General features: G+C 38.2%; 1 protein-coding gene across 1 annotated transcript; it reads right to left on the bottom strand.

The window, feature by feature from the left end:
* Positions 1–5,819: 5,819 nt before the first annotated feature.
* On the bottom strand, positions 5,820–10,679 carry scrt2 (scratch family zinc finger 2; the record flags this gene model as incomplete). Its single annotated transcript, XM_081348771.1, has 2 exons — positions 5,820–6,604; positions 10,532–10,679. The coding sequence occupies 2 exons, from the start codon at positions 10,677–10,679 to the stop codon at positions 5,820–5,822; spliced, it is 933 nt and encodes a 310-aa protein (XP_081204897.1).
* Between the last annotated feature and the right edge of the window lie 1,887 nt (positions 10,680–12,566).

Genomic DNA, 12,566 nt, shown 5'->3' with positions numbered 1-12,566 from the left:
TTGCAGATGATAGTGTTTAATAATTTATTCTTATGAAATCTAATGGTAGCATCACCACACTGCCACTTCAGTTACAGTGACCTCTTTATTCATGGTGATATTCGCTACTAAACCTGGAAAATATATTCTTTCAGAAGGAAAATGAAAATTTACATTTTATATATGAATGTGCACTGTAACCACTAAGCTTTGATTGTTTACTGAATTAGAATATATAATGTAATAAGTGAAATAATACATTTTTATAGCTGTATTTTTAATATATAAATAACATTAAACATATATAAACAATGACATCTAATTTAAACTAAATTAAATATAATTTATTTAGATACAGTATATAATAAGATAATGTAATATGCAGTATAATATATAAATATACATATCTACTATATGGATTTACCCACAAAAATGAACTAATATTTTTTTTATGTTTCTGGCACACACAAAATCTAACTGAAGGTTGTTGTTTTTTTTTAATTCCTAAGGGGACTTTTAAGGAATACTAGAAGACTTTAAGATGAATTAAATTAAATTCAAGATGAATTAAATTACTTATGATTTTATTTTAAAAAGACATTATTAATCCAATAAAATTTCAACTATACTGTACATTAGTCCGAATTCTATTAGACTATTCTGACTGAGGTGCTTGTCTCCATCAATGTTTATGGTAGTTTCGGCCTAAAGTAGTAATTGGAGAGTCGGACTTATCCTGCATTTACATTTTTAAATGCACCAGTTAATAAATATCAAGCAGTGTAATCCATTAAATCAGTCAAACAGACAGAAAACTAAGCGGAACTAAAACACTAGGGCAGTGAAGGACATAATGGTTGAACCTGACTCGTGTTTCTGGTTTCTTGGACATCAGTCCTCCTCTATCCTGATGACAGTGTCTCTCCCTCAGCATCAGTAATCGGTCTCATTCAGCTCTGAGTGCTGCATCTTGGTAAGGCCAGAGTGTAACATAAAATCAATGTTTCATTAACATTTAATGACTTGGACTGGCTTAACAGCTCCAGGACAGATGCTTGTGCGTCAGGTTTCAGAGTGACTTTAGCTGCTGACTTGATTACAGTTTGGATGTTCTTCCGGTGAGAGTTATAGCACTGATGCATGCAGGGAAGGCTGATCCCAGTTCAGCAGCGCCATTGGTTAGATAGGTGGGCGTTGTCAGGGAGGAGCACAGGAAGAAGTCGCTCAGTCATTCTGATCTGTGACTCCTTAGTCTTGCGTTGTGATCAGTCTGTCTAACTGTAAGAAGTACAGACTACAAGGTGGAAACTCAGAATATACAGTTCTGCTAATGCAGGGGCTTTAAACAAGGGTCAGGGGTCCGTGAGAGGAATCTAAAAGCACTTTCAGTGTACATTTCATGTTCTGTGTTTGAGAGAAATGGAAGTGAAACATTAAGTCAGTTAAAAAAATGACAACGGACTGCTTGTGCTATTGATTTTATTGTTCATAAACATCACTATTGGCTTTACCCTTCATAACAGGCAAAATGTAATATCAGAAGTGGAAAAATCTTTATGTTTTTACACAGGGAGGGAGGAAGGAAGGAAGATAGAGAGAGAAGGCAAGGGCAAAGAAGAGAGACAATCTGAAATCTCTCAAGGACCATATGGAGGGCTGTGAGTTGCCTACCATATGCTGAAGGCTTTTGTCATGGAAATAACTCTTTAATTTTTTGGCACTTCATATTATTGTTCAGCCAGGCTGGGCACTTCCACAAAAGAAGAAAAAAATAACAGGAGAGAAAGAGAGAGAGAGACAAAGAAATATCAGTAGATCCTGGTGAACAGAGAGAGAATGATTAGCATTGTTAATATTGCTGGTAGCTAGTACAGCAGGTAATGAGCTAATGAAGTCCCTGATCCTGTTCAGCCTGTCCAGGGTTAAACGGCTCAGAAAAAGGTAAAAGCAAAAGGGATCGGCTCACATGCGGTGTCTCATTATTGCTGAGATATATATACACACATATTTACATTTGTTTAAAACGCGTTCACTTTCTCAGTCTCTTCAGTTATCTCACATTTCTGAACATTTGTGGAAAAAGATTTTTCTGAAAACAAAGAGATGATGGTAGTCCTTTGGAATAGCCTTTAGAAGAGCTCATCATTACATCAAGCTTTGCATAATTTGAACTGACTCTGAATTCAAGCCTTATTAATATGGAAAATATCCAGATGGAAATTCATAACAGATAGTCTGTTGATTCTTCACAGCTGTGGGTGTGTCAGGAATATGAGGGGATGAGGAATAAAAGCAGGATGAATGTCCATCAGGGTCAGAAATGAATCAGTGCCACCAAATGTGCTCCAAATATTGAAAATGACAAAGATTTCTACATACTGTAGTATATCTGTTAGATAACATCTCTTTCTATTTCATATACACTACCGTTCAAAAGTAAGACTTGTTTTTAATAAAGGTCTCTTATGTGCATCAAGGCTGCATTTATTTGTAATATTGTGAAATAGTATTACAATTTAAAATAAATGTTTTCTGTTTTTAATATATTTTAAAATGTAATTAATTTCTGTGATTTTCAGCAGCCCACATGATCCTTAAGAAATCATTCTAATATGCTGATTTGCTGTTCAAGAAACATTTATTATTATCAATGTTGAAAACAGATTGATTTATTTGAAATATAAATATTTTATAACATTATACATGTCTTTTCTGTCAATTTTGATAAATGTAATGTATACTTACTGAATAAAAGTATACATTTCTTAAAAAAATAAATAAAAAATTCATACTGAGTCTGACCCCAAACTTTTGAATGGCAGTGTATATAGTACATAATATTATATTGGCCTATCTAACAAGGTACTATAAAATATATCAATTTATTTGATATATTTTGAATATTTAACACTTTAAACATTTTAAATATTGATCATTGTATCAGGGGTCAAGTATTAATTTTTAATTTTAACTGTAGTTATTATATTTCTGACACTGATGTCCATCAGCAATGAGAGTGAAATACAATACAGAAATCTGCTAGGACACAGCGTTCCAATGTACGAGGTCAGGAATGGGTGGATAAGAGGCGAAGAGCAGAAGAAAAGTGGGAGGAGAAACTCATTATCTATTCCCCGCAGGTTTTGGCCCATTACTGAGATTGTGCCGTCCTTTTTACAATATGCAAAACGCTGACAGAGCCTTTGGCTGCTGCTGCTCGACCTTCCTTACAAGGTCAAACTCAGACTCAATTATGCTCTCAGACTACTGTCTGTCCACCAACACCTGTTAACCCTTTAGGGGAGTGGACACTGCCTCTACTCATTTTGACATGAGATGCATCATATATGCTGATGCATATTTTCTTATGCAAGGTTTCATTCCTCGTGATGGTGCTAAATGTATTTTCATTATGAAACAAGCAGTTTTGTTTCCGCTTTTTCTGCTTCATAGGACTGACAGCAAAGAGACAGCTGATTTACACCGTCGCATTTTATGATTGCACTTCTCATCCTTTCATCTCCTAACATCTTTCAGATCTTTATTATACAGGCAGTGGCACATTGGCGCCATATGCTCAGCTATTTCCATCAATGCTGCCATTAAGCCTCTATTTTGTTTCATCTCTGTCCTGAACCCAGCACTCCTTTCACTCAAACACTGAATAATCCATCCTGATTGGCATTTCAGGGGGGTCATTATTTCTGGGTCTAGGATTTGGGACTTCTATTTCACATGTCACTGAAACTCTGTCATATTCATGTCATCGTCTGGCGGCCGCAGCTTATGATGGGATTTATTTGGACAGCTAAAGCCAAATGCTTGAAATATGTCATGCTGTGGGTTAGTCTTTTTATAATTACATTCAAAACTACTGAGATGCAAGAGAGTTATATTAAATTTGTGATAATAGTAATAGTAAAAAATATTATTAGAAAAAGGCTTATTGCTGCTGATTTAGTTATTAAAATTTCATTTAAATTTGTAAGAACAACAAAAAAGGGGTTTTAATATCTGTTCGATTTGCACCTTCCGGGATTGATTTTGCTTTGTTTTTATTAGTGTCTAGATGTAAAATACATTTCTGGAATACTAAATTGTTTGGCATTTGAGCAATGAGATGAATTGTGATGTCACAAATGTGGGTGGAGTCACACAAACACGCCATAGACATAGGCTGCATCTGAAATCGCATACTATCTTGAGTAGGTACTTATCTTTGTGAGCGCTAAAAAAGTATGTTCTATTTAGTATTAATGTGTGTGGTATGAATGTAATCTGGATGCACTACATTCGGCATGTTGCCCTTATCACGTGAATTACTGCGTCACCGCCATTCATAAATCCTCTCCCGTGGCCTTATGGAATAGTAAAGTGTCGGACATACTTGTTTAGTCACGTACTGTTTTTCGCCTACTATGTAATAGGGAAGTATGCGATTTCAGATGCAGCCCTAGACATTTTGAATGGTCTCAGCTGGAAATGGAGTTCTAGAAACGACGAAATGAGATATGACCTTTGAGATATTAAGGAGATTTCTGTTTATTGCCCTACATTGACTGCTAACAGGACAGCTGTGATTATACAAGTTGCTGTACCTAAGAAGAATTATTGCCCATTAAACAAAGCATCATCACCTGAATTCATCTGCTTTTAAACACTGCATACCGTCCCTCTCGAAAAAGAATAAAATCCCTCTACAGCTGAATCATGCATATAAAGATTTTCATTAAAGAGCAGCATTTTAAAAGGTCAACGGCAGTTCAGTATCCGATAACACAGAGAATAGTCAACCAAATAAATAAATAAATAGATAGATAGGTACATAAATAAATAAATACACATTAAATAAATAGGGAAATGAAAATAGTGCATAAATAAATACATAAGTACTCAACAATACTGGAATGGTAAAAATGAGGTTTGTATGATGGATGCTTTGAGAGCTTGGACAGAGCAGAGGTTAGAGGTCATACCTGCCTCTGGGTGAGGTAATCATGGAGCAGGAAGACAAGGGGCGGAGCCCCAGGCATCTGGAGCACATGCAGTCTGTTTTAGTGTGAGGAAGCCCAGCAGAGCGAGCAGAGATGCACGAAAGAAGTCGTTGAAAGTCCCTGTCGTCCGTGTTATAAGTGTTTCGAATGTTTGGTGATCATTGTCTTGAGTGCTGTTTCCTCCATATGGTAAAACAAAAGTGATGGTCGCTCTGCTCGAACAGTTACAGGACACGATTGGCACAAATAAATAAACAAATAAATAATGAAACTGCAGGAAACATTGAATATAAAAATAACAATTATAAATAAAATACCAAAAGTGTAACAAAAGTTTGCACCTTTTCAGAGGTCTACAATCTTTTTTTTGTTCTTTTTTTTTTTGCAAATACTGTCGTTATTCACATTTTCATAAAAAGTTTATGTTGGCAGTTGCAAAAGAATTCAAAATAAAAGAGCAGCATAAAAATACAAATTGATTTTCATTTCTCAAAAAGCACAAACCTGTTGCTGTCTTTTTTTATGTCTTTTTTATGATTTGCTATAAAACATCAGTAATCTAAATATTATTACTATCGTTATTAATAGGATTATGTTCATAAAAATTTGCATGCCAGGCCTCATAATTGTACGTGTCTATATGAGAGGGTCTTTTTTTTTTTTTTTTTTTTACCAAAGAAAAAAAATCCAGCATCTATTCATTATTGTCTTATTATTATTGGGTTGGTTTGGGCTTTTTTCTTGGTGAAAATATTGCTTTCTAAAAAAGGGATAGTGGGGTCTGTGAATGGGGAGTCTGTGGGGGGGATTTTTGAGAGCGTTAACTCATCTTCATCTTTTCTCTTGTTAATTCTCGGAGCCAGACTCGTCCTCGTCTCCGGAGCCTCTGAAGCAGGCGGACTCGTAGTGCTTGTTCAGGTAGGACTTCAGCGCGAAGGTCTTATTGCAGCGCTTGCAGCTGTAGTGTTTGAAGGCCGAATGTGTCTGCATGTGCGCTCGTAGGTTGGATCGGTCGGCGAAGGCTTTCCCGCAGTGGGCGCAGGCGAAGGGTTTTTCTCCCGTATGCGATCGCATGTGCCCCTGCAGCAGCCAGGGCCGACTGAAGGCTTTACTACACACGTGACATTTGTGCTTGAGGTCGTGAGTGAGGATGTGCATGGCCAGCGCCGGCATGGACACGTAAACCTTGTCGCAGGTGGGACACTTGCGCGCCATCTTGCTGTCGAGGCTGCGGTGGGTCTGCTTGTGTCTGCTCAGGTTGGATGAAGTGGCGTAGGTCTTTCCGCACTCGTTGCAGGTGTGTCGTGGACCTCCGTTGTTCGCCCCGGCCATTTCTTTCTCCTCTGCTTCAACATTTTTCGTTTCCGCGACCTCGCCCTTCCTCCTCGAGCGGCCGTCAGATATGAAGAACGCATCCATGGTGTAGCCCTCGCTGAGAGATTCGCTCTCGCTGCTGAAGTATCCGCGGGCCGTGAGGCCAGACTGAGGGCTGTCCGGGTGCTCCAGGTCCGGTTGGCAGTACTCCCCACCTCCGCTGCTGACGGGGGAGTACAGCGGATCCGAGCTCGGTTTCATGTCGGCCTGCTTCTCCTCTGTGTACTCAGAAGAGCTGATGTAATCTTGGATGTAGCCTGCAGAAGGACAGAGAACATAAACTGGTTATTAACTAATTCCCTTATTCTCTGAAGTCCAGGTGTAAAGCAATTAAAGACACAGAATGTGACTACACTAAAGACACAGGGCCCTATTTTAACAATCTAAGCGCATGGTCTAAAGTGCACGGCGCAAGCACACTTAGGGTGTGTCCGAATTTTACTTTTGCAAGTTTTCCAACGGGAAAAATGGTTGGCGCAGCAGGCGCATGGTCTAAAAGTGTTGTCCCTATTCTCTTAATGAGTAATGGGTGTGTTTTGGGGGTAACTTAAAATAAACCAATCAGAGTCTCATCTCCAATTCCCTTTAAAAGCCAGTTGCGCTCACGCCATGGCGGATTCGCTATTTACATGGCGGAATTTGCAAGCGGAAAATTGAACGCTTCTCTAGCGAGGAAACGGATCTGCTAGTGCGCAAGGTGAAAGCGCGCGAGCAGACCATCTACAGGACAAAGTGTATGCACGTTGTGGACGGATATTGCTAACGCAGTCTATTTCAGTTACCTCAAAATAGCAACGCGCCAACAATGTGCCTGAACACGCCTCGTTTTCAGATCAGCACGCCCATGGACGCACTAATGGGCGCAAGCACATTTGCTATTTAAACAGCGTGCCGCAGGACGTGAAAATGATAACTGTGTCGGGCTGAAACTAGCAAAAAACACTTGCATCATGCCTGCCGCCACATTGCACTGCTTGTATGATAGGGCCCACAATGTTAAGTTTACTGTCAGACACAACAAAATAGAAGTACAACAAATGACAACACGCCTAAAAACAAAGGTTCTTTATTGACAACGAATACGGTTCCATCAAAAACCTTTAACATCCATAAAACCTTTCCATTCCACAAAAGGTTCTTTATGGTGTAAAAAATGTTCTTTAGATTATTAAGATGTTCTTCACATGAAGAAAAAAAAATTCTTTTAAGCTGAAAGTTTATTTGGGGATAGCTGGCATCATGCGAAAACGCCCTTTTGGAACCTTTAAGTTTCCATGAGACTTTCCTAGAACACCTCACATCATATCTGCCTTAAGCTGCAAGTCTTTAGTTTAAAAGTCTTTGGTAAAATAATACTGGAAACCAATTTGACTATATTTTGTGCTATGCTATATGGAAGTCTTTTTTTGCTTAAAATAAAAAAAACGTTACTTTTTAATTTATTTATCTATTCATTCATTCATTTTTTCATAATTTTTTTATAGTTCACATTTGAGTCTTTATATCTCGCAGTGAGACTTTATATTTCATAGTATGACTATTTCACACAATTGAAACAGGCTTCCATAGTTCCTTCTGCATATCTCATTCATGTAAGTGTGTGTGTGTGTGTGTGTGTGTGTGTGTGTGTGTGTGATTGAGACCCAGAGGGTTATAACATGGTTAATAGCTAATTAAGCAGGTTAACTGTGGTGGAAGCACAAGTGTCTCTCTTTCCCTCCTTGAGATGAAGAAGCCACTCAGACTCTCTTTTTCTTTGATAAGATTAGCCGAGGGCTCCTGTAGAGTTTGGTGTTTATTTGTCTATTATGCACAACGTAATCTTTTAAAAGTGGAAGTAAATGGAGGATGATGTTATGAATGGTCCTTAAAAACCATTTTAAGGAAATCAGGACTTTACAAAGCATTTTCACTTCTGTTAGAAGATAACCAAAGCTCTTTCCCAGATTTCAAAACCTCCTGAAATAATTTCAAACATTGAAGTTAGTATATTACAAATATGAAAATATACTCCCTAATACAGGATGTCTTGCTTCCTCTCTATCTGCTGAAACAAATAAACTCCCTCGTAACTTCTCTAAACTGATTATGGAGCCCTCTGACCGCGAAGAGCGAGTCTTAATGCATCGTGAGGGTCATTCAGTAGCTGCTAAAAGGATTTCTGGCAGCCGTGGGGCTCAGACGCGTTTATTGCCATTGGAATTTCACCGACATAATACCCCTTCCAAGGTGCCATGTCTTTGACAAAATGTTTCTAATTCAATCTGCTTGCTAAAAGGGAAACCCAAAAGGCATTTAATGCAGTGCAGTATCAGTTTGGGCGAGTTATACAGTGAAATTAAAGAAAGCGCAACAATGGTGGAGCTAACCAGGGGGAAAAGTCAACAGGATCAGTAGAGAGAGAATGTTATTTGGGGATATAACTGTGTTGTCCACAAAAGACTGCTCAGAGGTTATTAGAACATATATATATATATATTATTATTAATTTTTTTTGGTAACTATTTGGTAACTATATTTTTTGTCAGAATAGCAATGCTACTACAGGTATTGTTCCCCTACCAATCTAAACCTGAGGTATTAGCCATGGAAAAAAAAAAAGAAAAAGATTTTGAAAACTTGCACAGTTTGAACAAATAACATGAATATAACTGTAATAGAAAAATAAAATAAATTGTATCATATAAAATTGCTATTAAAATAAAAATATAATTGGGATTTTTACTGAAGCAAGTTTGAATGAATAAATAATAGAAATACTATATAGAATTAATTAATATTGCAAATATAATTATAATGGTTTTGATAATATAAGAAACAATTTTCTGATATATATAAAAAAAAAAATTATTATTAGAATGAATAGTATAATAATACTACTAGGGGGGTTACTCCATTGACTGACAGACGAGATGGAGTTGTTTGTTCTTTGTGCTCGAAGAATAAAGAAAAATGTCTTCTACAATGATTACAGCAACTGTTTGCGAATTATTATACAAAACCGATAGGGGAAGATTTTTTATTATTTATAAAATGAAGAAAAAATGCATGCTTTCGATTTTGGGATTTCATATGAAAATACAATGCAATACAAAACAATATTGTAAAAGCATAAACCTAATTTTAAAAGGAGCAGTGCAGCTTATAAGTTCATATAATCTTACAATGACCCAAAAACAGATAAACAGTCTGTTGTGTTTTTTTTTTTTTTATAACAGGTGGGAAGATATCCCTCATGTCTTATCTCGCTTATCTGTGAAAAACACCACAGCAGGACAGAGAGAGCCACACATCTGCTACCGAAATCTGTCTGTGAGGACACACAGAGCTCTCTGGACTCCCTTTAGTCTCTGTAGAATAGCTCAGTTTAGCTCAGCCTGTCCCATCATGTCCGCTCAGGGATGCTGGGCTTGCTCTGTGCGTGATGCTATTTGCCCTATTGTGCGAGTGCGTGCTGCTGCATCATGTGACAAAAGTCAGCACTGCCTCAAGCTTCTCTTTCCTTTCATCTCCCTCGTTGTCCTTCGAGCTGTACAGTACAGTACTCGGATGTCTCCTGTGGCGTCAATGATGGCTGAAACCCTACCTCCTCCTCCTCCACCACTTAGATTCATGTACCCGGAAGCAGGAGAGTGAAAGAGAAATAGTGAGATGAGGCAGAAAAGAAGGATGGGGGAGGAGAGCGAGAAAGAGAGAGTGCTGTTGGTGGGTGGGTGGGGGGGGGAGGGTTTGGACCGAAACTCAAGGGCAGTATCAGCTAAGGACAAACACATCAGCCCCACAAAGCAGCGTGCTAGCGTTAGCATGAGCTACGCACAACAAACTGGTATCAAGCTCCTGTATGTACACTTTGGTACGGCTTTATTCGCATAAGCTGATCGCGCTGCGTGACCTGATTTGTGTCAGCATGAGTCAAAAAACAAAGTCTGGGGGGCACAATGGAGGACGAGGTTGGGGGTGAAAGGATGGAGGGTTTTACGGATTAGTTCGCGACAGAATGGGAAGATTTATGTAACATCTGTTGGACTACGTACAATGTTCAAAAAACACAGCATCAAATCTGAATTATGCCCTAGCAGATATTTTTCATAGGCTAACCATTTGGGAACATTGTTGAACATCAAGCACATATAGTGAAGCTACTGTATCTGTATGTAAACAATATATTTAGGCACCATACTCACCATTTTCGCAGAGTCGGACGCCCAGGTTTGAGCGAGAACGTGTAAAGGAGTCATCGGGATGATGATGGTGATGATGATTAGACGCTGATACGGGAGATGAGGAAAAATCATCCAGTTTAATTTTCTTCACAAGAAATGAGCGAGGCATGGTTCACACACGGTCGCACGCGCACAGACGCAGCAGAAAATCCTTCACATCGGCCGCAGACGGACAAAAAAACCCTGGAGAAAATCGTCCCGAATGAAATCCGTCACATAAAAAAAGATCCACGTCCCAGAAACTAAAAAAAACAAAACATTGATTGTAGATAAAGGAAAAATGAAGAGCACGCAGGAGGAGAGAGATGTCTGATGGTACAATACTGTGTGTGTGTGTGTGTGTGTGTGTGACTGCTACTGTACACACACACACACCCGCTTACGCTGCTGAAAAAAAAAAAAAATTCACTTGTTCAGCACTGGATAGCTCCTGGCCTGCAGCGGAGGCGGCTGAGAGGAGGAAGAGATAGAGAGGAGAGAGAGAGAGAGAGAGAGAGAGAGACAGAGAGAGGAAGAAAGAGAGACAGACAGACAGAGAGAGAAGAGACTGTGAGACTAGCTGAGATCAGCAGTCAGGCAGGTTTTATAGAGGCAGACGGTGGGAGTGAGATCAGGTGGTACATCGCAATGAAGCTGCTCAGCATTAATCCATCAAACATCCCTCGGGACACACATCACATTACTACTGAACCGTCTGTGCCTTCACACACGCAGACAGACAGACCCCCCTCTGATACGCTCCCTCCCCTCTTTGCACACCCCCATTCTGTGGGAGCGAGAGAGAGAAAGAGAAGGAAAGGCCTGAAATGTCACACAATCTCAAAGTGAGTTGATACAACAACCAGCGTACATTCTGTTCGGTTCCGTTCTGCGTCCCGTCTGTTTCGCTGACAGTTACATCAAATACTGGCAAGCTGTATTCGCTTCGATTTCCTCTCTAAATCTGCAATGTCAACTAGAATTCATACTCTTCCTGTGTATTTATTTACATTTATGCATTTGGCAGAAAGCTGTGCGTTTGTGTGTTTTCTGGGATTCGAACCCATGAGCATCATCGTTGCGAGCATCATTATTATGCATTAAATTCTGTTATTTTAGTATTATTTCTATACTATTATAGTAGGCCTATTTATTAAGATTTTAAATTAGCTATTATATTTTTTATTTTAATTTTCAATTTTTCATCTAATTTTTATATTTTATTTCAGCTTCAATTACCAAAAACAATTTAGTTAACAATAACAAAAGTTTTTTCACAGTCTGCATATTCTTGAACAGCCATTAACAATGTTAATTGTTATGTGGAGAAACACAAGACTCAATGCAGTTTTGAAGCAAATATCCAGTACAGGTTGTCGCACACACTCACTCTCTCACACACTCACTCACACGCACACACACGCATATTCTCAGTGTGCACAATGTTTACAAGTGCAGGCCACAGTTACTATGAATGGAGCTTCATAGGACAGGATGATGTCGGCATCTGCCTGCACGCTGAACCCTTTATGTTCTTTATATCTTTGTGCTTACATGTAAAGCAAGTGGGAGTCTCTCAAACCGGCCCCCCATTCACTTAATGAAGTGTCTGAATACACCACACGCCACTATCGCTCTCCCTTTCTCTCCCTCTGAGCAGTTGTCTAAAATATATAATTATTATACACACACGTGTTCGATATAGCTTTACGATCATTTTTAGGATATTGTTTCAGATTGCCACTATATTATTTATTTGTAATATTTTGTATATGTATGTGCATTATGCATGTATTAATATGGATTCATTTTTATGAGTATTGCTGCTGTTTACATTAATAATTAAAGAAAAAACATTTAAAATATAAATATTAAATAATATAAGATTTACAAATAATTGAAACTATTTTGAAATGAAAGTGTATATATATATATAAATTTAATATTATTAATGTTGTTTATATATAAAAATACATTGTTAATATCATTTTTGTGTGTGTGTATATATATATATATA

Source organism: Scardinius erythrophthalmus, assembly GCF_964197995.2.
Source record: "Scardinius erythrophthalmus genome assembly, chromosome: 20".
NCBI lineage: Eukaryota > Metazoa > Chordata > Actinopteri > Cypriniformes > Leuciscidae > Scardinius > Scardinius erythrophthalmus.
Note: the sequence above shows the minus strand (reverse complement) of the source record. Positions and strands in the feature narration are given on the sequence as shown.